The 27,178-nt window shown below is 40.7% G+C and overlaps 1 protein-coding gene across 20 annotated transcripts in view; it reads right to left on the bottom strand.

Annotated features, from left to right (window-relative positions):
• The window catches only part of NCKAP5 (NCK associated protein 5), a 917,518-nt gene that overhangs the window by 290,070 nt on the left and 600,270 nt on the right, over positions 1–27,178 (bottom strand). For 19 of the 20 annotated variants that reach the window (XM_070581217.1, XM_070581213.1, XM_070581211.1 and 16 more), the window contains one exon: positions 14,442–14,529. In XM_070581217.1, coding sequence (XP_070437318.1) covers positions 14,442–14,529 — 88 coding nt within the window. Of the gene's footprint in view, positions 1–4,108; positions 4,392–14,441; positions 14,530–27,178 lie in introns of those variants that run through there. The other variant, XM_070581229.1, reaches the window with a different exon arrangement.

Here is a 27,178-nt window from a genome sequence, read left to right on the forward strand (position 1 = left end):
CATTGTTTCCTCACATGCAAAATGAACTAGCTGGAGGGACTGGCTGGTGGGGTAGTGGTTTAGTTTGCACACTCCACTTTGGTGGCCCAGTGTTCATGGGTTTGGATCCTGGGTGTGGACCTGCACAACACTCATCAAGCCATGCTGTGGCCGTGTCCCACATACAGAGTAGAGGAAGATTGGCACAGATGTTAGCTCAGTGACACCCTTCCTCAAACAAAAAGAGGGAGATTGGCAATGGATGTTAGCTCTGGGCCGATCTTCTTCACCAAAAAAATCAAAAAAATGAACTAGCTGGATATTGGAGGTAACTTTCTGTCTCCTGAGCACCGAAGACTTGCTAGCTATCCTTTTCAGGTCCATATAGTGACTGACCTTCACGTGTCACAGTACAACTCTTTCCTTAGAAAATCATGGGTAAGAGAGGCTCGCGACCTTGTGCACAGCCACACAACAATAAACAGCTGGTAAACATGGCCTATGCTCTTGGCTACCCTAAGAAATTATGATTATCTGACCCCTTCCAAGCAGCCCTGGTCTCCAGGATACCAGATGATCACTTTATAGACTCTTCCCGTAACTAAAAACACTAGCCCAGAAGCACTCGCTCGGTAACTCTGGCTATGCAGGAAGGATGCTGCCCAGTTTTCATGGTCTCTCAGCCCATCAAACTCAGCTGGCTTTGTGCACCCAGAAGTATCTCAGACACTGGTAAAGAGTCAGAAGCAATTATGGTTCAGCCCCATCTGAAAATTCAGCTCCAAGTGGAAAGCTTTGAACTTGTTGAGCTGAAAGGGATTGGGGGATTTCATCGTGAGCATCAGCCCTGGGGCCGGGCTGCCCACATCCTCTCTGCTAAGCTTATACTGTCTTTCCAGGGCCTGCCTTTCACTATGTCAAGGACAAAGTCTTAGTTTGGAACTCTCTAAAAGCTGCTAATCGTTCTAATTTTAAAAAAGGAAAATAGGCCTCAAGCTTAGTTAACAAGCAACACTAATTAGGGTGAATTTAGAATCTTGCCTTGTTTTCATGGTGTCCATGGTTCCCTCCTATTTATGTGAAATGATTTTCATTTCATTTCAGTGAAATGATTTTCCATTTCCAGCAGGGCCTCCCCACCAGCAGGGTTTTCCTCAACACTTCTGTTTCCTCAGACATCTTCACTATCTCTCACTCCATCCAGTCTGGGGTCTCTGACCTGGGTCCACCTTACGCTCCAGTCATTTTCCTGAGTGAACCATGACCTACGTGTCCGATGTTCTCCCAACAGTGTTGCCTTCTGACCCCTCACTGCCTCCTCAGCAATGAACTCACTACCAACCTATGGACGGAATATGGCTGGGATGAGTTTCCCAGAGCCCTGAGAGGTTAAGTAAATCCTCAAACATTATACAGCTTGTGAGTGGCTCAGTCAGGATCTGAGCCCAGGCTGTTGGCCTCTAAAGGCTTTAAGGTTACCCATAACCCTCTGATTTCTCTCACCAGAGTACCCATAATCCTTTGCTGTACCTCACCATGATACCCATAATCTTCCGCTATCTCTCATCACAGTACTCAGAGAACGAGAGGGCCTTTCCATGTATCTGATTTTTACTGTCTTCCAAGGACCAACTCAACTCCCACCTTCCCCAGAAACTCAATGTAGCTCCTAAACACAAGGTACGAGTTGGCCACTCTGGTGGAAATGCTGATGGTGGGTTAATGAAAACAAGACCCTGGCTATAGGAAGCTTTAGCATGATGAGCAAGTAAAGAAAAATCCAGCTGAATCTAATGCCTTGGGTGCAGTGGTTCTTAACCCAGGCTGCACTTTAGAACGGACCTACAGAGATTTAAAAAATCCTCATGCACAGGCTACACCCCAGATCACTTAAATCAGAATCCCTGGGGTGGAACCAGGACATCACTTATTTTTAAAACTCTCCAGATGATTCCAAGGCACAGCCAAATTTGAGAACCACTGATGTAGAATGTAATTAACGCTACCCCTGATAGAGGATGGGATTGGGAACCAAAAGACCAAGTCCACTGCAGCCTGACACTGTATGATGCTCATAAGTCAACTTCCTTTGTGAACCTCAGTTTCCTCACCTGTAAACTGAACTTGAACTTTCTGTCATTCCTATTTTGAAAGGTTAAGGTGAGGATCAAATGACATGACTCTGTGAAAATATAAACTGTAAAACATATTAATTATTACAGTGGAAATTTTCACTACCAATCCTCGAATGGTGAAGTTCAAATTCTCAAGAGAGAAAAGGTAATCAAAATGCATAGAGTAAAAAACATAATACTAGTAGGGTTAGGAACATTAAATATAGTCACTCAAGAGACATACAGCCTACTTCCTTTTGTAAGGATATATTTACAAGTTATTTTGTAAATGAAATATAAATGGTTGTAGGAGAATATGTGCAATGGAATTGTTTTCAGATCATCATTTGTAATTACAGTAGATGTTTTCTAAGGCAGACTAAGGTTTAGTGTTGCCCTTAATAGGAAGAAATGAATTTACTGTGCTAATTATCAATTTAGCGTAGAAGCAAAATTTATTGGGGGGTGGGGTGGCAAACTACTAAACAGAACGCATTTGGAAAAACACGTATTTGGATTTGCTTACAAAACCATGGAATCATCATGAATGATGATCGATTTTTGGCTATTCACTTAGACAAGAGAAGAATATAAGCCACTATATGACCCCAATTCAACTGGCTTGCTCCAAAAGTTCCTGTGAACTGGTCAGTTTGACACTTGGTACACTCCATAGAAGGCGTGCAGTGAATGGCACTGGGACAGTATCCCCGACCTTCAACAGCTACTCATGATAGTACCAGCTTGAGTCTGGGTCCTGAGAGTATGAGGGCAGGAGGACAAAGAAGAGCAGTGGTTTCCTTCTCCTTCTGTATGCACCCGGCACTTGGCAAACGATAGAAATGATGGTTATAAGTAGCATTTGCCAGCTTGTTCTTCACTTCTGTATCCCTACGCTACTTCCTAACACCTCTCCCTTCTGTCCAGGGTGAAGTCTCACCCAGACTTAATCAACACAGAGGTTTATAAGCTCCTAAATTACTTTAGGAAAATTACTTTTCTGTCTCCTTCTCTCCAAATCCCACATCCTAAATTCAAGTTTTCTGAGATGTGTTGATAGAGCAAAGCCCTCAGATTTAACTGGTTCTCACTAGCATGTAAATGACCTTCCCGTAAGTATTTATCTTCTTGATTCTTCCTTTCTTACATGGAATGATGCTTTAATGGATGGAGTTTCAGAGAAACATATCTCAGTGAGAAAATATTAGTAGACAGGGTCTATGGATGACAGGATTGTGCAGTGGGAGAAGATACTGCCAAAAAGGCCAGTCCTATCTGGGAACCTGACCATGGGTTTAGCACTCCTGAAATGTCCACATCTCTTATGGTTCCATTATTTTCTCCAATTCTGAACCTTTAGGTTTCTAACAGCTTCCATGGTGCTAGCTGCTAAGGTAGGCTAGAGTCGGGCAGGGTAAGAGGAAGAATTTGGCTGTGCAAAGAGAAAGAGCAGAGGAGTAGTGAGATAGAGCTAGATGTACAATAAGAATAATGGCCACCGTTCGTTGAATACTTAACGTGCGCTATGCACGTGATCACACAGTATCTCCAACTGTTAGATGAACTCATGTCTGAGGAAGCACTTTGAAAAGAGCAGACTTTCCATTTAGTCTTATTATACCCATTATGGAGAAGAGAAAAGTGAGACTCAATTGATTAAATTGCCCAAGAGGACAAAATAAATGGAATGAGAAAAATGGGATCCACTTCCAGGTCTGTCTGACCCTGAAAATTTCTTACTTTAATTCCCTTTCACACACTCTCCAACCATAATCCCTTATATATATGGTCTTTAGAAAGTGAGCGGCTGCTGAGAGTTCATGGCATTCTTTTGGATGGTCTACAACTTTCCTTTCCTCAGAGTTTCTTCCCACTATCAGTCTAAATTAGCTCTTACATAGGGAAAAGAAGAAATACTGAGCACTGTTCGCATCTATATTTGAATGAGTGGCCGACAGATTGACATGGAGTGAAGGGGACAATGTGTGTTCAGGGAATTTCTCCCCTATCCTTACCCTTTCAGAGCTCGAGGAGTTTACGAAGCCTAGAGCACAGGGAGCAAATCCTCCACCTCTGGACACTGGGACAGCCAGCACAGGTCTTCAGTGACCTAAGATTAGATAATCTCTCCTTCCAGGCAATAGCAAGAGTATTGGTGGGAGGGAACAATTAATGAATTTCCATTGACCTTCTATATTCCGCTACATCCTGTAAGTCTAACTTCCTTATGAATCTTCTCCCTGCACTCCTCCTCAGAGAGTTGAGCTGGCTAGAAAAGATCTTCATGATCATGGTGTTGACTGAGTCACAATCCTAGTGACATAAACAATCATCTGGGGAAATTCTTAAACAAACCAAGGCCCAGGCTTGGCTGCCACAGACTCTGTGGAATCATTCTGGGTCGGGGCGCAGGCAGGTTGAGAATTTGATCATAGTCTAATATCTTGTCTCACAGTTGAGTTCTGAAGAAGATACTTTTTTGGCACAGGGCCACTATTTCCAAACCTGGAAACTGCTGTGCAAAGCTCAGGTCCAAGCTTCTACATGAACAAGGGCTGTGTTTCTGCCTCCTTACGTAAACCTGTCAGGCAAATTAACACCTGAGTCCTGCAGTGGCTTCAATGCAGATAGCAGAGCCCTGGCCAGAACACTTTCCTCTCACCCCACACCTGCTGATTCCTCTTCAGTGCCAGGCTGTGCTCACTGTGCAGACAAAAATCAATAAGGACAATATAGCTGAACGGTTACTGTATAAGAGAGATCTCAGTAATGAAAGTGTATTTTTCTCTGGCAGATGCTTTCCACTTCTTTCTTAACTATTTCCTAATTCCAAAATTGTACATTTTTCCCTACAGACTACCTAACCTCCATTTCATAAAGCACTGGTAAGCTAACTCTAAAAAAAAAAAAAGAAAATTACAGTTTTGTAGCCTCAGGTGAGTCAAGATAATAGGACCAACGTTCAAGGACTGATATCATCGTGATTTTGTTCTGTTCAAATTCATTTGTTCTCTAAGAGGAAGAAATAATAGATATGCCTAGTTAATGATCTGAAGTGCCCAAAGTATTTGCCAAAGACACAGAGTTACTAAAGGGCAACATTCTATCCACAGGACCGTCCAACCTGAAACACTATCTGGGTATTGGAAATAAAGTCTGGCCCTGTGCTGAGACGAGCTGAGGAACGTGGCTCATGTTCATTGACAATAACCGGCTCACCTGTATGAAGAGAAGGTGCTTTCCAGGGCAGCATTTTATTCATAGGTTACATTTCTTTTAGCGGAGAGACCATATTCTGCTTTTACTTGGTAAGAGTTCAGTTTAGGGTCAAAACATCTAACAGAAAAAGTATTCATGTCTGAGCACAGAATTCAGGTAGAAATTGAGAATGAGAAAGGAGAATCAGACCCATTAAACCAGGGCCTCTAAATTCCCAAGAAGGACATAGGTAACTATTTAAACTCTTAGTGATATTATTTAAAACTGCTCTATTCCTTTCAAAGTATGTAATATGACTTTGGGTTTACAGAGGTGAATGCTCTCTGTAGTCAGTGTGCTAACACGTCGGTGCTCCCAAATGAGACTGTTTTGAAAACTTCTGGAATTCTGGAAAGTATTTCTGTAGGGTGTAAAACCATAAATTCACCTTGTATAATAATTTCAAAGAGAAAAGAACTATTTTAAGAAGGGCAATGTTTTTGGCTGTACTGAATCTCATCACACCCTTCGGCTTTGAGAAGTCCTGCCTTCTCTATCTAAACTTATTATAGGAATAGAGGATGTTGCTTAAAACAAAACAAAAAAGAACAAAAAGAGGAAGGAAGAAAACTGCTTCCTCAAGGAACAGTTTCAGCCCTTTAAAACTTAACACAATAAAAATACTCCCTTTATTACCATTCCTCACTTCAGCAGCTATCCAAAGTTCAGAGCAATTCAAAGAAAAGGCCACATTTCCTAAAGCAGAATCAAAGGCACTTGAGACTTCCTGAGATTACAGGCCACAGACACAAAGAAAAGCACTCAAAAATATTTCAGATCCTATTTCGTATTATAATTTTATAAATACCTGTGCAAAGACTTTGCTACTCTCTCAACAGATACTCAGAGAATTTTAGACCATTTTTCCAACTGGTGTGCACTTACTGAATGTACTCATCGCTGATCTGTGTATTTGCATTTGTTCACCACATTTTGTTTAGAGAAAAAAAGAAAAAAAAGAAACACTCTTCTGAATAACTTGTATGGATTACAGACAAGCTCTATAAAGAGTTCTAAAAACTTCAGTTCTCTTGGCTAATTAACTGCCTGGGCACTCACTGAAACAACATTGTGTGGCAAAGAATGAGGATAGACGCACATGGCACGCAGTGGACTGAGAATTGGGCTCTGCACTTAAACTCGGTGTCCTCCTTTGCGAAATGAGGAAATAGGGATGGGGGAATGGATGGTACTGGTGGGTACTGGTTTCCAACACATCTATGGACCAGAGGAATCCAAATGACCCGTAAGACTTGGAAATGAAAACAAAACAGATCTTCTAAATCAGAGGATACAAGGACGCACCCAGATAGCTGAATCTGTTATGATTCTGATACTCAGGTGACCTGATACTCAGTCAGGAAATTGAGTCAAGAAACTTACAACTCCTGCAAACCACCCATGCTGCCATTCTACCTTGCATTCACATATGTTCATGAAAAGAATGCGGGGCCGGCTCCGTGGCCGAGTGGTTAGGTTCACAGGCTCCACTGCGGCGGCCCAGGGTTCGGATCCTGGGCGCGGACATGGCACCACTCGTCAGGCTACGTTGAGGCGGCGTCCCACATCCCACAACTGGAAGGACCTGCAACTAAGATACACAGCTGTGTACTGGGGGGTTTGGGGAGATAAAGCAGGGAAGAAAAAAAAGATTGGCATCAGTTGTTAGCCCAGCTGCCAATCCTTAAAAAAAAAAAAAAAAAAAATGGAATTATGTTAGAAGTCTGGGAAATTCACACTTTAAATATACTAGGAATATTGCTATTTAAAAGAGCTTTCTTAGAAAAGGTATCTTTTCTAACTGAATGTTTACTATAATTTTTCAAGCCAAACTTCTCTTTCTAGTGCACCTAAATTTTTTAATTTGCTTAAAGTACACATAAATCATTACAGGGAAAGGGGGAGGTAAAGTTTGAAGTCAAAAATTTCCTCAAAAAAAGTTCCTAAAGTTTAAAGTCAAAAATTTCCCCTGATTAGAATTGCAACTTGTGAAACATGTAACATCTCTACCAGGCAGGCCTTGAGCTTCAGTAAGGAAGGGCCCAGCCTATGTCACGTGTTTTCCACGTACATAAAAGGAATTGGATAAATACTTGATGGTTGACAGATTTTAGGATAATTGAAAGGTTCCCTTCCCCAAAGCATTAGCTGCTTAATCACATCCAAGAATACTTTTAACGAATTATTTAGGGAAAACATCATTTTGATTTTCAGTTAGATCACTTTAAATGGAAATGACTTGGGTAACACATTATAGTGCCTTAAACGCAGGCTAAGGGCTCAACGACTGAGCATAGACCACTATTGGAAACAAGGGAGCTGGGCTCAGAAAACACACACGGCTCTCCTGAACCAGGGGGCAGAGAGTGAAGAGGAGAACAGAGGTAAACCTGGACATCACGGCAACGTCACCGAGCCCCCCACCCCCTCTCCGTGTGCTCTCCTGGGACAGTGACTCAGTGCACCTCTTAACAAAGTTCCTGCCCTCTGTTCTTATGGTGACCTACCCAGCCAGCTAGAAGCGTGCAAAGGAGCTCAAGTGACCTAACATTGGTGATGCGTAACTTTGGGCAAGCAATTAAACTTTCCTGTGCCTCAGTTTCCTCTTCTGTAAAACGAGGAAAATAATGGTACCTATTTCAAAGGGTTCTTGTGAAAATTCAATGAGCACACACTTGTAAAAGGATTGGAATATGCCTGGGTCATGTAGGTGCTCAGTAAGCGTGGGCTAGCAGTGGGTGACAGTGCCACAGGCAGGTGCCCTCTGTGCCACACTTCCTGTAGACCAGGCCTCACGGGATTGCAAAGTAGCCTCAAAATGCCAGAGTTCTAAAAGAAAGAACAAACCCTAAAAATCACCTTGCTGTTCTAAGGGTTGCCCTTTGTCTAGCACATGTTTTATTTAGTCCATGCACAAAAAAATAGCTTTGGGGCTGGCCCGGTGGCATAGTGGTTAAGTTCACGCACTCCACTTCTGGTGGCCCGGGGTTCACAGGTTTGGATCCTGGGCACAGACCTACATACTGCTCATCAAGCCATGCTGTGGTGGCATCCCACATATAAAACAGAAGACTGGTACAGATGTTAGCTTAGCAACAATCTTCTTCAAGCAAAAAGAGGAGGATTGGCAACAGATGTTAGCTCAGGGCCAATCTTCCTCCCCCCAAAAAATACAGAAATAAGCCTTATTTACAGACTAAGAAACTGTCCATGAAAAACCTGAAATTTCATCTTCTTTTGAAACATGTGGCTATCTGTCTACACTGGTGTGTACTTGTTGGTCATCTGAATCTGCTGCAGGTGGGCTGTGGCTACTGCCTTTAGGCCAGAAAGAAGCTCTCCAGTTTACCACGTCTACCACTCCCTACTATCCTTTGGCATTAAACCAGGTGTGAGCTGCTACTGTATGATTTTCAAAAGGAAACCTTTTGTCTTTTAATTAAAAAAACAGTTCTCTCTGTACCTATTTCCTTATCAAAAGTGGACAAATAGAATGTAAATCCCTAGAGGACATTTGATTTTTCTCTTACGTGGCCCAATTTAACCATTTATATTATTTCACAACAGTGGGTATTTGTGTTTATGATCCCTAATCTAGTCCAAAACCTCATCTTTTACAAATACGAAAAATAAGGAACCCAGAGAGTTTAAATGATGATCTGATGTCGTAAGTCTTACTGGTGGCAGAAACTGTACCCACACGCAGGTCCTTTTTCCCCTCATTAATGTTTCCACTTGTCCGTCCGCTTTTTTCTTTCTGAAAGAATTAGCTGACATGGGTTTAATTCATGTTCCATGTGGAAAAGCAGAGACAAGAGGAAGTATACCAGCTACAACAATGAAGCACAGAAGGTAGCTACGGACACAAGAGGACCGTAAATGGGGTAATCCACCATTAGCGTTAGGATTACTCCTATCTTTCTCAGGCTGCCTGTGTTTAAATACTTTGACACATGAAGCTGAAGGAATGATGCCCCTTGTCCAACCAGTTGCTCCAGTTCATTTATGCTTAATTGCCCCCTTTTGCATCCAATCATAATTTTTTTCTAACGTAAGTTTCCTAACCTCCTTAACTAAATGAATTAGTGACCTGGTTGACAAGAATATATAACACGACACATAAGAAACCCCGAAATACCTAGAGAGAATGCGCTGGACAGAGAAACAAAGCAGAAGAGAAACTGAAGACGTTTCCACTTATTCAGGCTCCTCTTCAGACAATCTTCTGAGGTCTTTTATTTCCCCTAATGAAATGAGTCTGTCATAGGTGCTGGGTATGACACTGTCCCTGCACGTAATGACAGCATTTCTCTTACACATGTGCATGTCTCACCCACGGGAGAAATGCCAACTATGAACATTGTATGGCTTATTAACTTACCTCTGTTTAATTTCATTTATTTTTTGTATTTTGAGACAGTGACTTTCTGATCTGGGCAGTTCCAACTGTGCTCACTCCCCACCCTGCCATCAAATTATCCCAGCGATAACTCCTCTGTTTTATTCTATGCCTCTCATTTAGGAAAGTCTGTGATTTATTTCTAGTTCCACCACTTAGCATTTGCCAGAATTGAAACAGGCCTCTTTGAGACTCATCTTTATAACGAGCATGATACTATCTATTTTAGAGGCTGCTGGAATGAACAAATGAGATCCATTTTCTGTAAGCACTTTGTAAACTGTAAAGCACCAAACATATGCGTCCTGACAGTCAGATGTTGTTGTTAAAATACCGGGGACACAAGACGTTCTGAGAAAGGCAGGCGGCAGACTCACAAGGAAGCTCATGACTCTTGAGTCCACTTCAAGAGAAAACAGAGGGGCCGGCCCCGTGGCTGAGTGGTTAAGTTCGCACGCTCCACTCCGGCTGCCCAGGGTTTCACCAGTTCGGATTCCGGGTGTGGACACGGCACTGCTCATCAGGCCACGTTGAGGCAGCATCCCACATGCTACAACTAGAAGGACCCACAACTGAAATATACAACTGTGTACTGGGGGGATTTGGGGAGAAAAAGAAACAGAAAGAAAGAAAAAAAGATTGGCAACAGTTGTTAGCTCAGGTGCCAATCTTTAAAAAAATGAGAGAGACTGAAAGAAAAGAGAAATGGATTACTAAAAATAAGTCGCAGGCAGAGTCCTCAGGGAGAGTAGTGTGGTAGGTTTGGTGGCATCTTCCTTCATGTCCCTGGAACCCATGCAAGCTGATATTTGGGCTCCTATTACATTGCATATATCTGACTATTTGCCTTCTCTTGCCCTCCCCAGCACCCTATAAAATGAGCTTTCTAGGAAAAGGCCTCTATCAGGCAGGCATCTTTGTATCTCCAGCACTTAGCCAATGTCTGCTGGGTACTGCCAGCTTGCTAGGTGAATGTATTACTTAGTGTGATAGACAGAATAATGCCCACCTCCTCTACCAAAGACGTCTACATCCTAATCCCCAAAACCTGAGAATATGTTACCTTACATGGCAGAAGAGATTTTGCAGACGTAATCAGATTAAGGATCTTGAGATGGGGAGATTATCTGGTTGGGCCCAATATAATCATACAGTCCTTATAAGAGGGAGAGAGGAGGGCCAAACTCAGAAAAAGGAGATATGACAGTGGAACCAGAGGTTGGAGCGACGCACTTTGAAGATGGAGGAAAGAGCCACAAGCCAAGAAAGGCTAGAATCCGGAAAAGGCAAGGAAACCATTCTGCCATGAAGCCTCCAGAGAGGACCCAGCCTTGCCAACACGATGATTTTAGACTTTTGACCTCCAGAATTATAAGAAAATAAATGTGTGTTGCTTTAAGCCATTAAGTTTGTTAAAGAAGCACTAGGAAACTAATACATTTAGGCAAGAAAGTAAATGAATAACTGTCATCTAAGTGAATAAATGAGAAAATAAATGAATGGATGGGTGAATGGAGAGAGCTCTAGACAGAAAGCAGAAAGGCTTAGGTTCTGGTCCCAACTTAGATAATAAGCAGCTGGGTAACCTGGGCCACATCATTTAACCTCTCTAGAATTCCTCAGCATCAAGAGCTGAGGCCATGCAGGCAGATCAACTAGGGTTCAGATCCCTTCTAAGCTACCTCCAGGCTGTGCTCCTTTGGGCAAGTGCTCACCTCTCTGAGCCTATGTCCATATCTGTAGGACGGGGATGGTGACAGTACCTCCTGCGCAAAGTTGTTGTGGGGACTGAATGGGCTACAATCTCATCATATTCTGTGAGACTCTGAACTAGGCAAATTTGAAATTGTGGTCACATAAAAATGTTATTACGACACTTCATGCACAAAATTTGAAATCATGCAAATTTCCCAAATCAAAAAAGAGTCAGGAACTGCACAATGGCAAAGGTGGTAAACCGTAAACTCCCCACTGCCAGCTGGTAGGAATGCTTCGGCTGCTGAACAGAAACACTCACCATCCTTTGAGAGAATCCATGTTGAATTATGCAAGTTATAAAGTACACAAGTAACAAACGATGAGAGGTCTTCAAGAACACACCCCTCGAACAAAATATGACCACCCTTTAATGCATGCAAAGCAATTAGCTTGGGCCTGGGACACAGAAAGCTATTACTCTGCTGTTATTACACTAGCTCAGCGATAAAGGCCTCAGAACAAACACTTCCACGATGGAAAATGAAACGAACTCCAGGTTCCCATGGGCCTAAGCTTTACATGGGCCTCTGGCTCTGTCAGAGAAATCTTGCACTTGGAAAATCTGAGTCAGGTGTGCTAATGACACCCCATATTATGAAGCAATAAATTTCCCAGCTCTTACTGGAAGCACAGAATTTGCCTTCAGGGAGGTGTTACCTATGTGCTCCACTTGTATTACCATGTGCATCTTGCACAATAAATTTTGCTATGATTAGCCATATGTAGAATACTACAATTTGTGACGACGGGGTCCTCCCTGAGACTCAGTGCCCCCAGCAACACTTCTCTTTTTTTCCTTCTCTCCATTCTCATTTCTTGAATTCCCAGAGAACAAAGTTATGCCTATTACATACTAGAAGCTCAATAAATATCTGTTGAATGTATACATGATCTTTATGAGTCATGTAACCCATGTCCGTCTCCCATTTTCCACATAATGAGCCCAAGGCCAATTAGAGCAATACTGAAAAATCCCCTCTGTGTAGCATTAATTCAAATTAATATCCATCTCCTCCCTAGAGAGGCAGAGAGAGGGAGTAGATTGAAAACACATTTTTTAAAGTATATCTGTTTTTCTAAGTAGCTTCCAGATCCAAAAATGAGTTCTGATGATGATATTAAGTGTTTACACCGCAGATTTGGCTAATAACTGATGGAAAGATTAGAAAAAAATGATCAAAAGAAAATTAGAACCTGGATGAAATAGAGCCACAGTGAGGAGATTGGAAAAAGCACAAGAGTGAGGCTGAATTATTTAGTTATAATTGAAGTCTGGTGTTACATGTGAGGGGGAACAAATGACAAGTTTCAGATTCATATGATCCTTCTAGGCTGCACAGAACCATTTACTACAGAATCTAGTCCCATTTTTTACTTACACCTCCATTTCTTACCAAAGCAGATATACTATCTAGGAGAGACTCAGGGCTGGCAGGACTTAAATCCTTATCCCAACTTTAGACAACCACACGTCAGCAAAAGCTGAGCACGCATTCCCATGTAAAGACCGCCCCCTCAAGAAGAATCTAAACTCTTTCCCTAGAAAGGAATTTTAGTGATTTTTCTACTGTGTTTATGGAGCTAACTTTAACCTCCTTTGAGGTAGCTTTAGCAACTCCTTGCAGTATTTTCACTGGAAACAGAGAACAGTTGTCCCCATTGTCATAAGTAGCCCTGTATGTGTTTCAAGAGTCAACTATTTCGGACATAGACTTCTTAAGACTAACTCTGCCTAGATCTTAACTTAATGTGATACTATGACTTTTATTATCAGATTCCTCCCAATCTTCTTCATAACAAGTTGGGTTATACAGCCCTGAACCCATGAATTCAGGGAAGCCAGTGAGAAATTATCTTTACCAACTGGTTCCTATGCTTGCCCCCTAAACTCACTTACTCTTTAGCCAGCAAAACCTAGGGCTGCTCAGTGATTACCTCAAATTTCTGCCTATTTCCTTGCCTTCTTTAGCTTTTTTTAGCTTTCCGTGCATAGTTGTGCAATGGATATTGGGTCTCCATTTGTGATTTTAAGTGATTTTCAATAAAAGTCCTCAATATATTTATATAGAGTGCCTGTGCTCTTTCTGCTGTATTTCTCTTTCCCACCCTGCCTGAGCCTTCTCGTCAGTGTGGCCAACGTGGGTCACACTCACATTAGATGTTCTGCTTCCCAGCCTGGCTACCTTGCTTGTGTTAAAGAACCATGAGGTAAGGGCTATTAGAAGATGAGAAGGGCTTGTTACTTCGTTGACCACTTATTTCCTTTGGACCTCTTGAGCCTCCACATTGCCCAAGATGCAAGGCCAGCCCCATGAGCACAGCACACAAGCACGACCTGATCCAGCTCTTCCATGCACCCTTAGTCTCACCGTCAAACTTTGATCTCACCAGGCCATTATTTAGTTCTCTTGAGCTTCTTATTCTCCATGAGCCTGCGTGGAAATTCACACCACTGCAGCTCTACCTAGGCTTCCCTTTGCCTGGAATGTCCTTCCTCTTGTTCTCTATTCCTCAGGCCCACCTTACATGTCAAAGCTCTGGGAAGTATTCCTTAACTCCTAAGACAGCATGAGTCACTCCCTCCTCTGTATTCTCAAAGAATGTTGTGGTTACCTCTCTTATGGCCCTGACCACAGAGTACTGCAATACTCTTACAGGTCTCTCTGTTTCACTATAAACTCATTTTTTGTACCTTCCTACAACCAAATTGATGATCTCTTTAACTGGAGAGGTTCATTTCAGAAATTCAATTTCAGAAATGAATGAGTTAAATGTGTACATGATTCCTTAGACAGAGGTGACTGTGTGGCTCCCCGCACTGGCATCTAGACCATACTTGTTTATTTATCTCTGGGTGAGGGAAGACAGAGCTGGAGAAATACGAGAAAAACAAGCCAACCAGTACCCAGCCAAGAGAAAAAAACATGGTGTACCTGATAGACCATTATATTAACAGTTTCTTCTTTTTTCTGTTCTGCAGGTCCTTGACTCTGCAATAGATTTCGTACTGTTTCTTCCATCCTGAGAAACAAAAAAAATCGAAGAATTTCTTTAAAGAAGGTTTTCCTATTAACACAGGTCTGTTCCAGTTAGTACAAACCATTCTTTAGTGTATATTTCCTAAGCTTAAACCTGGAAATCTCTTTTCTCTTCTCTCTCCTTCATCTCCTATACTAAAAATCCGTCACGAAGTCATTTAAAATCATTCCTCAGATGTCTCTGGGTTCTTTCTCTTTCTCTTTACCATTCAGGTCCCCAGCCTTGGCCTCCTGCATCTTTACTCATGCAAACATCTTCCAATATCCTCTTCACTTTCAATCATTCTCTTTTAATTTGACACAATGTCACCAGATTAATCTTCCTGAAATACCACTTTGATTTTTTAAAATCAATTTTCAAATTTGACAAATATTACATGAATGCATTTTTGCCATTAATATACTTTATGTCTTTCCATGGTGGTCTTTCTATGTCAGCACACAATCTACTTTATTCTTTTCAACTACTTCCTAGTATTTCATGATGTGAATGCACCATAAATTATTTAACCATTCTCCTACTGAGGGAATTCAAAATTTTTCCCATTTCAAACAATAAACATCTTTCCACCCATATATAAGAACCCATTTATGAGTATTTCTACAGATTATATTATAAAATATACTCTATGTTATAATCCTATTTTGTTTTGAAGATCCCTCTTGAATCCCCCCCCCACATTGCCCAAAAGTAGAATAAAACACACACATCAATTTCCAGACACTGTCTCATGTTGTTACTACTTCTTAGAATTCCAACATGCTTTCATCTTCTCATAGCCCATCCATCTTTCAAAACTCACCTCAAGTTTCACTTCCTAAGAAACTTCTTCATTGGTTCCCCACTTCTTTGAATTCTTAGATCTCTATACTTTAAATCATTCATTCCATCACTTAAAAACTCTCCACTTTTGGGGCCGGCCCTATGGCCAAGTGGTTAAGTTCACACACTCTGCTTTGGTGGCCTGGGATTCACTGGTTCAAATCCTGGGCACAGACCTACATACCACTCATCAGGCCATGCTGTGGTGGTATCCCACACAGAGGAACTAGAATGACCTACAACTAGGATATACAACTATGTACTGGGGTTTTGGGGAGGACAGAAAAAAGACGAAGATTGGCAACAGATGTTAGCTCAGGGCCAATCTTCCTCATCAAAAAAAAAAGAAGAAGAAGAAGAAGAAGAAAAACTCCCCACTTACTTTAGGGCCCAGCCGTGTGGTATAGAGGTTAAGTTCAGCACACTCTGCTTTCGTAGCCTGGGTTCGCAAGGCCTGGACCTACACTACTCATCAGCCATGCTACGGCAGCGACCCACATATAAAGTGGAGGAAGATTGGCACAGATGTTAGCTCAGGGCTAATCTTCTTCAAGAAAAACAAAAAAACAAAAAAACTCCCCACTTTAATGCTCAAATTTTTGTCTTCTGAATTATAATATTTGCTATAGAACCATGTCATATATTTCTTATGTGTCTCCCTCAACTAGGGATAAAATAGGTACTCAGCAGACATTTTATGAATCCTTTGTTAATTCATTTTAAAAAGTACTCAGTACTTACTCTGTCCCAGGCATCTGCCATGTATATTCAAACTGAGTTTGAATGACCTGTCCATGGGGTCCATCCATTAGGATTCACAGACCAGAACTCTGAGAGTAGGATGGCTAATTAAATGCATGAGATACAGTGCTCTCATGATTAGAATCTGAGTTGGTTGTCTCTTCCAGTCCCATCCACAAGCATGTATTTTAGAAGCTCAGTATGACACTAGTTTAAGAGAGTTGTGTGGGAAAGCAAGCTGATCCAGCTTCTCTCTCTTACTGAGGGTTTCTAGCATGGCAAATTAAGGCCTCTAGGGGGCCTACCAATTCCCTGAAGTGGCAAGACCATTTAAGTAATCAAAGTAGTGTGGTTCAAAATGCCAACCTTTCTCATATGACATGTAACTACTTAGCACAGAGTGAAGAAATTGCAGACCAACCGAGCCAGTCCAAACCTGGATTATAACTGGGGAATTCTGTCTTCACAGGGGCTGCCACCAGGACCCATGTAGGATTTCAAGAAGACGGTGGACACTGATTACGAGTGCTCAGAGAATGATTTGTGACCACACATTTATACAAGACACCTCTTTGTGCATCCAGGCAGAAAGGCAAAATCTGGTCCCTATGTTTTCACAAATCTTATATTATTATTGATAATAAAATTAAACACCACTTTTAACTTGTCAAAGAACTCTCTCATCTATTAATCATTATAATATACTTTTAAAATATCTTTTTCTCTATGTGGTAGATAGGATAGCCGAGGCACAGAAGGTTAGAGCTTACTCATGGGATCATTGTTAGTTGGATAGGGAGTTAGGATTAAACCACTTTTACTCTCTGTAAAGACAGCAGCATCTTTTTGCCAGGCCTTAATGACATTCAGGAAAGTGATTTTAAATGAAGAGTCACAACTCCTATCTCAGAGTTATCTTGGTGAGCACCTACTGAATGCTGAACCCAAGAAGGCAACACCATCATTGCTGACCTGGGGAGAACTTAAGATCTGGTAGAAGAGACAAACTAGGTTTATGTGCAAAAAATATGTGTGAAGAAGTCACGAATTCTGAAATAAGTGATCAGAGCCAAGTTCTGATATTCTATTTCATTTTTTATAAGCAGAGACAATCTCTTGAATGGTAGTGGATTTTCCACAATGTTTGCCAAATTGATCACAAACAAGAAAAGTAATGATACTGGTGATGGCTTGCCCAAGACCACTCAGCTTGTGTATGACAGATCAGGGACTAGCCTCTGATTTTTTAAATATTAGTCTACTTTCTTCCAACCTTAGAACAGAGGCTGGAGGTCTTTCTTATTTCAATCCTTATTTCATTCATTTATAAACATTTGGCTTAAATATGGCCCAATAATTAGAACTCAGTTAAAATAAAATCTTGTCTTTTCTTTTTTAACAACTTAAAATACAACTCTGTCTCAGTGCCTATCTTGCTGAATTATCTCTCTGTATAATTAAAAGTTCTATGCCCAAGTTGGTGATCAAAAAGAAAACTATCTGTTCAGCTTTCCCTCACTCTTCTCTTTTTTTTTTTTTGAGGAAGATTAGCCCTGAGCTAACTACTGCCAATCCTCCTGTTTTTGCTGAGGAAGGCTGGCCCTGAGCTAACATCCGTGCCCATCTTCCTCCACTTTATATGTGGGACACCTACCACAGCATGGTGTGCCAAGTGGTGCCATGTCCGCACCCGGGATTGGAACCAGCGAACCCTGGGCCACCGAAGCAGAATGTGCACTCTTAGTTGCTATGCCACCAGACCGGCCCCTCCCCCATTCTTCTTGACTTTATAGTTAAAAAAAAAAAAAAAGGAAAAAGAGTGTCGATAGGAAGCTGTTAAACAGAATCTCAGGCAGCCCAGACCCACAGTAATACTGTGAACACTTTCCTGGCACTACTTCATGATTAATTAAAACCAATTACATTTCTAAGCTACAGCTTGGAACAGAGTTGCAGGGACCCATATCAACTCTGGGTAAAAAATTAAGTTGTCTCATCTTTTCATAACCTTCATGAATCTGGTCACAGAGAAAATATTTTGAACCTGCTGAGAATATACCATTACTTATTCCCCGATGACATCTTCGTTTTTTTTAATTCTCATTTAGCAAACTTCTCTATTTATTTTCCTGAAAATCAAAGACTGTGAAGCATCATCCATTGTTGTGTGATGCCCAATGACATTCTACTTCATTTTATTATTTTGATAGCTGATGTATGAGCAACTGCATTACTAGTCTGCACAGAGAACAATTCCACCATCTGTTTCCCAAAAGCGACTAAAAGTAAGCCAATTTCTTTCTTCAGGTCAGACATGGGCAGAGGGTTTTTTTTTTAAAGTTACTGATTCATGCAATTTACTGTTAAACAGTGACCTTAATCAATGTTTTCTAGTTCTCTTTTTTCCTTTTGTTCAACCTGAGACTAAGCCCTTTCTTTCCCTAAATACTGGTCAGGTAGCTGTCATAACTAAAAATATATATAGGTCGAAATTATACTTAGTGAGATGTAATAAGTCCTACTGTATATTTAGAAAGGTAAGTCCTACACAAGTCAGAAAAAATAAACCAAATTTATATGCAAATAGTATATTTCAGGTAACATAGATATAAATGTAGGAATTTCATTTAATTAAAAACAGATTCCGAGATCTCGTCAAGATGGCGGTGTAGGCAGACTCTGAACTCACCATCCTCCCACAAACACAACCAGGTTACAACTATTTGTGGAAAAATTACCCCGGATTGAAAACTGAAAACTGGATAAAAAGAACCCCCACAACAAGGGACAGTCCTGACTAAGGCAGAAGAGGCAGTAATTCCTGCCGGAGAGGAAAAAAACCACCTTTGGGAGCAGCGGAGCTTCTCAGCTGGCCAGGTGGGAGGCACCCTAAGGTACGCAGCCCTCCCTGGAGGAGTGAGGTCTGGAGCAGGGGCCGATACTGCTATAAGCATCCTTCAGACTCAGCGCAACTGAGACAGGGGTCTTACTGTCTGTCTTTGCTGGCTATTAACTGCAGCGAGGATACCCCCAGAAAAGCTATTGGCCAAAAGCCGAAAAGATCTGGGTCTTAAAGGGTCCACGCACAAACTCACTCATTGCAGCAACCTAAAATCACCAGAGAGAAGTCTGACAGTCCTTTGGTGAAACGAGACTCACCTGGTGGGCTCTGGGGGCATCTTGGTGAGAGGAGGATCCTCTCCGGAGACTGAGACATTGGTGGGGGCCATTGTTCTGAACTGATACAGATGTGCTGACACAGACCCCGGTGAGCACCACTGAGGTTCATCCGTTGGCCTGTTAGCCCAGGGTTCTGCCAAGCCCACTAGAGCACAGATTTAATCCAGTTCAGCCAGGGCAGGCAACCCGCCCTAGGGACTGACCCCATCTAACAGCAAGCCCTCAGGCTACTTTTCAGCCTGCATTTACTGGGTGCCTTGATCCTCTACAGGCAGGCAAGGGTGTCTGCCTGAGTACAGCAGGGCCTGTGTGAGGACCAGGTGAACTGTTGGGGGCATTGGTGGAGGGGTGGGAGCCTTTGCAGTGCAGTGTTGGGGTATGCTCCAGGGGGTTGAGAAGTATGCATGGACCAGGACTGTGTTGTGGTGTGTGGTCCTGTGGGGGGTGAGGCTTAGCAGCAGCAGCAGACCTGTGCTTCACAAATAGCCATAAAAAGGATCAGTCCCACCTTCCAAAGCCTGAAACAATTGAGCGCTCCTTGCCTAGGGCTAGCCCCACTCAGCTGCACTCCTAAGAGAACTGACAACAGCCTTGTAGGCCTGAGGCGTATTGCAACTGTAAGCCCCTGGGCCTAGCAACCAGCTACACTGGGTATCAGCCAATTAAGAGGAAATTTGCAATAGGACTATGCTGATAGATTTTCTAGCCAACGGTGCTGAGGCTCCCCAAACTGGATTTACAAACAGCTGGCCAGGGAAGGAAAGACTAGACTCCCTGGGTACCTGCAGTGGGAGCAACCCTGCCACAGCAGAAGGACACAAGTAGCCCACAAAGGGGTCACTCCTGCATCTTCTGGACTGGTGATGAGAGGGAAGCACACTGCTGGGCCTCAAAAGGCATCTCATACATAAAGCCACTTCTACAAGATCAGGAGACATAGCCGACTCACCTAATACATAGAAATAAGCACAGAGAAGGAGGCATAATGAGGAGACAAAGGAATACTTACCAAGCAAGGGAACAGGACAAAACTCCAGAAAAAGGACTAAATGAAACAGAAATAAGCAACCTACTCGACAAAGAGTTCAAACAAAATATCATGAGGATGCTCACAGATATTGGGAGAAGACTGAATGAACAAAGTGAGATCATCAGCAAAGAACTGGAAGATATATTTAAAAAAAAAACAATCAGAAATGAAGAATACAATACTGGAAATGAAAAATTCACTAGAGGGACTCAATAGCAGAGTAGAGGATACAGAAGAACGGATCAATGAGCTAGAGGAAAGACTAGAGGAAACCACCCAAGCTGAACAGAAAAAAGAAAAAAGAATTAGAATGAGAACAGTCTAAGGGAACTCTGGGACAATATCAAGCATGCTAACATTCGGATTATAAGTGTCCGAGAAGGAGAAGAGAGAGACAAAGGGACAGAAAATTTATTTGAAGAGATAATAGATGAAAGTTGTCCTAACCTGAGCAAGGAAACAGACATCCAAGTTCAGGAAGCACAGACAGATCCAAACAAGATAAGCTCAAAGAGGTCCACACCAAGACATATTATAATTAAACATTCCAAAATTAAAGACAAAGAGAGAATCCTAAAAGCAGCAAGTGAAAGGCCACAAGTGACATACAAAGGGAAGCCCATCAGGTTATCAGCAGACTTCCTAGCAGAGACCCTACAGGCGGGAAGAGAATGGCATGACGTATTTAAAGTGCTAAAAGGAAAAAATCTACAACCAAGAATACTCTATCCAACAAGGTTGTCATTCAGAATGTAAGGAGAGATAAAGAGCTTCCCAGACAAGCAAAAATTAAAGGAGTTTATAACCAAGAAACCAGTTCTGCAAGAAATGCTGAAGGGACTTATTTAAGTGGGAAAGCAACGACCACAAATAGAGATAAAATATATATACATCTCAAAAAAAACAAAACAACAACAACAAAAAACTGGGCAATAAAATCACTTGTAAAGGTAAAAATATACTAAAGGTAGCAGATCAACTACCTGTGAAGGTAATATGACGGTTAAAAGAAAAATGTACTAAAATTACCTATTTCAATGATAAGAGGGTAATGGATAGACACACACTAAACCAGAGACTATGTGTAATTTCAAAACCATAAAATGTGGGAGGAGAGGAGTGAAAAGGAAGAGCTTTTAGAAAGAGGTCAAGCTAAAGAGTCTATCAACTCAATATACTGTTATATACATAGAATATTAAAAAGGATCCTCATGGTAATCACAAATCAGAAACCTATAATAAGCAAGCAAAAAAGTAAGACAAAAGAAATCAAACATATTACTAAAGATAGCCATCAAACCACAAGGGAAGAGAGCAAGAGAAAAAGAAAGGAACAGAGAAGAACTACTAAAACACCCAGGAAAAAAAGTAACAAAATGGCAATAAATACATATTTATCAATAGCTACTTTAAACATCAATGGACTAAATGCTCCAATCAAATGCCAAAGGATGGCCAACTGGATAAAAAAAAAAGGATCCATGTATATGCTGCATACAATAGACACACTTCACACCTAAAGACACTCACAAACTGAAAGTGAAAGGATAGAAAAAGATATTCCATGCAAATAGCAAAGAAAAGAAAGTGGGAGTCAATACTTATATCATATAAAATAGACTTTAAAACAAAAACTGTAACAATAGACAAAGACAGGCACTACATAATGATAAAGGGAACAATCCAACAAGAAAATATAACACTTGTAAATATCTATGCTCCCAACATAGGAGCACCTAAATGTATAAAGCAATTATTAACAGACCTAAAAGGAGAAATAGAGAGTAACACAATACTAGTAGAGGACTTCAACACGGCACTCACACCAATGGATAGATCATCCAAACAGAAGATCAATAAGGAAACACTGGTCTTAAAGGACACATTAGATCAGATGGACATAGTAGATACATACAGAGCATTCCACCCAAAAACCACAGAATACACATTGTTTTCAAATGCACATGGAACATTCTCCAGGATTGATCACATATTAGGCCACAAAACAAGTCTCAATAGATTTAAGAAGTTCAAAATAAAACCATGGATCTTTTCTGACCACAAAGATATGAAACTAGAAATCAACTACAGGAAGAAAACCAGAAAAGCCACAAAAATGTGAAGATTAAACAAAATTCTACTGACCAATGATTGGGTCAATGAAGAAATCAAAGGAGAAATCAAAAAATTCCTGGTGACAAATGAAAATGAAAATACGACATGCCAAAATCTGTGGGATACAGCAAAAGCAGTTCTACGAGGGAAGTTTATAGCAATTCAGGCCTACCTCAACAAAGAAGAAAAATCCCAAATAGACAATCTAAAAGTGCATCTAAAGGTACTGGAAAAAGAACAACAAACAAAGCCCAAAATCACCAGACGGAAGGAAATAATAAAAATCAGAGCAGAAATAAATGAAATAGAGACCAAAACAACAATAGAAAAAATTAATGAAACCAAGAGCTGGTTCTTTGAAGATAAACAAAATTGACAAAACCTTAGCTAGACTCACCAAGAAAACAAGAGAGATGGCTCAAATAAATAAAATCAGAAAGGAAAGAGGAGAGATTACAACGACACCTCAGAAATACAAAAGATAACAAGAGAATACTATGAAAAGCTATACGCCAACAAATTGGATAATCTAGAAGAAATGGATAAATTCTTAGAAACATACAACCTTCCAAAACTGGACCAAGAAGAAGTAGAAAATTTGAATAGACCGATCACCAGTAAGGAGATGGAAAAAGCAATCAAAAACCTCCCAAAAAATAAAAGTCCAGGACCAGATGGCTTCCCTGGTGAATTCTACCAAACATTCAAAGAAGACTTAATACCTATCCTTCTCAAACTCTTACAAAAAATTGAAGAGGAGGGGAGGCTTCCTAACTCATTCTATGAAGCCAACATTACTCTGATACCAAAACCAGACAAGGACAACACGAAAAAAGAAAATTACAGGTCAATATCACCAACAAACATTGACGCAAAAATCCTCAACAAAATACTAGCAAATTGAATAAAACAATACATTAAAAAGATCATACATCATGATCAAGTGGGTTTCACTCCAGGGATGCAGGGATGGTTCAAAATCTGCAAACCTATCAAGGTTATGTAACACACTAACAAAATGAAAAATAAAAATCACATGATCATCTTAATGGATGCAGAGAAAGCACTTGACAAGATACAGCATCCATTTCTGATAAAAACTCTAAATAAAATGGCTATAGAAGGAAAATACCTCAACATAATGAAGGCCATATATGACAAACCCACAGCAAATATCATTCTCAATGGAGAAAAACAGAAAGCTATCCCTCTAAGAACAGGAACCAGACAAGGATGCCCACTGTCACCACTCTTATTTAACATAGTATTGGAAGTCCTAGCCAGAGCAATCAGGCAAGAAAAAGAAATAAAAGGGATTCACTTTGGAAAAGAAGTGAAGCTGTCACTCTTTGCAGATGGCATGATTTTATATCTAGAAAACCCTAAAGAATCCAATAAAAAACTTTTAGAAACAATAAAGGAATACAGTCAAGTCGCGGGATACGAAATCAATGTACAAAAATTGGTTGCATTTCTACACACTAACAACTAAGTAGCAGAAAGAGAAATTAAGAATACAATCCCACTTACAATTGCAACAAAAAGGATGAAATACCTAGGAATAAACTTAACCAAAGAGGTGAAAGATCTGCACACTGAAAAGTATAAAACATTGTTGAAAAAAACTGAAGAAGACACAAAGAAATGGAAAGATATTCTGTGCTCTTGGATTGGAAGAATTAACATCATTAAAATGTCCACACTTCCTAAAGCAATCTATAGATTCAACGCAACCCCTATCAAAGTTCCAACAACATTTTTCACAGAAATAGAAGAAAGAATCCTAAAATTTATATGGAACAACAAAAGACCCCGAATAGCAAAAGGATTCCTTAGATAAAAGAACAAAGCAGGAGGTATCACACTCCCTGATTTCAAAAAGTACTACAAAGCCATAGTAACCAAAACAGCATGTACTGGCACAAAAACAGAAACACAGATCAATGGAACTGAATCAATAGTCCAGAAGTAAACACACATATTTATGGACAGCTAATATTTGACAAGGGAGCCAAGAGCATACAATGGAGAAAGGAGAGTCTCTTCAATAAATGGTGGTGGGAGAACTGGACAGCCACTTGCCAAAGAATGAAAGTAGACCATTCCCTTATACCATGCACAAAAATCAACTCAAAAGGATTAAAGACTTGAATGTTAAGATCTGAAACCATGAAACTTCTAGAAGAAAACGTAGGCAGTACTCTCTTTGACATCGGTCTTAGCAGCATATTTTCAAGTACCATGTCTGACCAGGCAAGGGAAACAAGAGAAAAAATGAACAAACGGGACTACATCAAACTAAAAAGCTTCTGCACAGCAAAGGAAACCATCAACAAAACAAAAAGACAACCTAACAGTGGAGAGAAGATATTAGCAAACCAGATAACAGATAAGGGGTTAATATCCAAAATATATAAAGAACTCATACAGCTTAACAACAAAAAAACCAACAATCCAATTAAAAGATGGGCAAAGGATCTGAACAGAGAATTCTCCAAAGAAGATATACAGATGGCCAACAGAAAAGATGCTCAACATCATTAGCTATCAGGGAAATGCAAATCAAACTACAATGAGGGGGCTGGGCCCGAGGCTGAGTCCTTAAGTTCTCGCGCTCCGCTGCAGGCAGCCCAGTGTGTCGGTAGTTTGAATCCTGGGTGTGGACATGGCACTGCTCATCAAACCATGCTGAGGCGGCATCCCACGTGCCACAACTAGAAGGACCCACAACAAAGGATATACAACTATGTACCAGAGAGCTTTGGGGAGAAAAAGGAAAAAAAATAAAATCTTAAAAAAAAAAAAAAACTACAATGACATATCACCTCATTCTGTTCAGAATGGCTATAATTAACAAGACAGGAAACGACAAATGTTGGAGAGGATGTGGAGAGAAGGGAACCCTAGTACACTGCTGGTGGGAGTGCAAACTGGTGCAGCCACTATGGAAAGCAGTATGGCATATCCTCAGAAAATTAAGAATAGATCTACCATATGATCCAGCTATCCTACTACTGGGTATTTATCCAAAGAACTTGAAAATTCAAAGGCATAAAGATACCTGCACCCCTATGTTCATTGCAGCATTATACACAATAGCCAAGACTTGGAAGCAACCTAGGTGCCCATCAAGGGACAAATGGATAAAGAAGATGTGGTATTTATACACTATGTACTACTACTTAGCCATAAGAAATTAAGAAATCTGGCCATTTGTGACAACATGGATGGACCTCGAGGGTATTATGCTGAGTGAAATTATTCAGAGGAAGAAAGTCAAATACCATATGATCTCATTCATAAGTAGAAGATAAAAACAACAACAAACAAACACATGGCAATGGAGATTGGATTGGTGGTTACCATGGGGGAAGTGGGGGGAGGGCAAAAGGGGTGATTAGGCTCACATGTGAGGGGATGGACTATAATTAGTTTTTGGGTGGTGAACATGACGTAATCTACACAGAATTCAAAATATCTTATGATGTACATCTGAAAGCTATATAATGTTATAATCCAATGTTACTGCAACTAAAAAAATAAAAAAAATAGATTCCATGTTTTAAAGGATATATTTAATTAACAAATTCTTACTATAGTATTTCCTCTAGGGGGAAGCAAAAAAACACAAACAAACAAATTTTTTGTTAAAGAGGTCACTAACTTAAAGTTCGGAAAATAGGGCATTAAATAAGAGCACAACAGATGACTGAGGTATTTGTCATGGGATCTGTATCCAATGTCTTGCAGAAAGGGTCTCCCTAGACACCAAAGGAAGATCCTTCTGGAAGTAAATGCTAAAAGAGAGTGGCTTTCTGAGTCCTTTCAAGGTAGAAAATCACTTCATCATTCAGGGCCTGATATTATCAGGAGATCTCTTTACAATCAGAGAATATCATTTGGGTGCTGAAGACCTTGACTTATTCAATAATAAGCATTCTATTAGAAAACATGAGGGCCAGCCCTGTGGCTAAGTGGTTTAAGTTCCGTGCGCTCTGCTTCAGCTGCCTGGGTTCAGATCCGAGGCGCAGACCTACTCCACTGACTAGCCATGCTGTGGAGGTGTCCCACACAAAAAAAATGGAGGAGGATTGGCACAGATGTCAGCTCAGGGCTGATGCTCCTCAGAAAAAAACGCACAAACCATGATCCCAGGGTACTGGAGAAGCTGTTTGTTCTAACAGTGCATAAAGGAATGTGGACTGTTCCACCTCCCTTCTTTCCTTCCCAAATCTAGCCCTCTATTTTGCTTAATGACACTCTAGGAACTGATCAGAACATTATACTGAAGGGTTCTTTTTTGAACACTTCTGAAGTGTTCTGATCTGACTCCTATGATCAGATATTCAGTTTAAAATAACTTCATTTTTGACAGAAATAGAACAAAATAAACACAAAATAAGAAGCCACTCTCCTTGACTCAAACTGGTAACTGATGGGGTTCTTTGAACTGAAAGCTGAACTGAGTCATATTTTTGTTTTAAGAAATATTTTAACACTTGTTTTTGCTGATTAACCACATAACAAACTAACAATGACATAAATAATGAAATTACTCAATATTCCCTCACATTCTCGTATGGGAGAAGCTGCAAGACCACAACCCATCCCCTTCTGCCAAACGTACGTGCCAGTCGCTCTTTTATTCATCTACACTGTGAGGTTTGTCAAGAGCTGATGGTGTGACTTGCAAATTATTTTTCCTATGCTTCACTGTATTTGACTCCCAATTTTCTCAATTTG

Source organism: Equus przewalskii, chromosome 17 (assembly GCF_037783145.1).
Source record: "Equus przewalskii isolate Varuska chromosome 17, EquPr2, whole genome shotgun sequence".
In the NCBI taxonomy this organism is placed as follows: Eukaryota; Metazoa; Chordata; class Mammalia; order Perissodactyla; family Equidae; genus Equus; species Equus przewalskii.